This window comes from Eurypyga helias, unplaced genomic scaffold, assembly GCF_000690775.1.
Source record: "Eurypyga helias isolate BGI_N326 unplaced genomic scaffold, ASM69077v1 scaffold21409, whole genome shotgun sequence".
NCBI lineage: Eukaryota > Metazoa > Chordata > Aves > Eurypygiformes > Eurypygidae > Eurypyga > Eurypyga helias.
The window spans coordinates 22,119-22,663 of NW_010274213.1; the positions used below are offsets into that span (position 1 = coordinate 22,119).

The 545-nt window shown below is 61.3% G+C and overlaps 1 protein-coding gene across 1 annotated transcript in view; it reads left to right on the forward strand.

The window, feature by feature from the left end:
• The window catches only part of LOC104515684 (plasma membrane calcium-transporting ATPase 4-like), a 25,754-nt gene that overhangs the window by 17,640 nt on the left and 7,569 nt on the right, over positions 1-545 (forward strand). Inside the window, exon 19 of the mRNA XM_010159758.1 lies at positions 34-216. Coding sequence (XP_010158060.1) covers positions 34-216 — 183 coding nt within the window. The remainder of the gene's footprint in view (positions 1-33; positions 217-545) is intronic.

The window sequence follows — 545 nt, forward strand, 5'->3', positions numbered from 1 at the left end:
GCTGCAGGCTCCTCTCTCCCTGCCTCTTCCCAGCTGATCTGCACTGTCCCAACCAGCCACCTGAAGTTCCTGAAGGAAGCTGGGCATGGCATCACCAAGGAGGAGATCCCAGAGGAGGAGCTGCCTGAAGACGTGGATGAGATAGACCACGCTGAAATGGAGCTGCGGCGCGGGCAGATCCTGTGGTTCAGGGGTCTCAACAGAATACAGACGCAGGTATGGTGGGGCGGCGGGTGCCGTGGGGCTCTTCCTTCTCTCTCTTTCTCTTTCTCTCTCTCCAGGGGCTCTGTCTGGAAAGAGGGGACGGCTGTTGCTCAGAGGATGCCGTCACCTCCTGGGCTAGACTTCTCCCACCACCTGTGCCTTTCCAGGTCTGCCTGGTTGGCGAACCAGGACAGCCTGGCTTTCAGGGACAGCTCGGAGCAGGGGGAGGCACTGGTCTGTTCTGATGCCGAGCGCAGCATCCTGCAGCCTGAAGTCAGGCTGGGCTGTGGGGAGGCTGGATGTGCTGCCGATGGGCTCCTTGTGCAGCAGAGGAGGGGGCT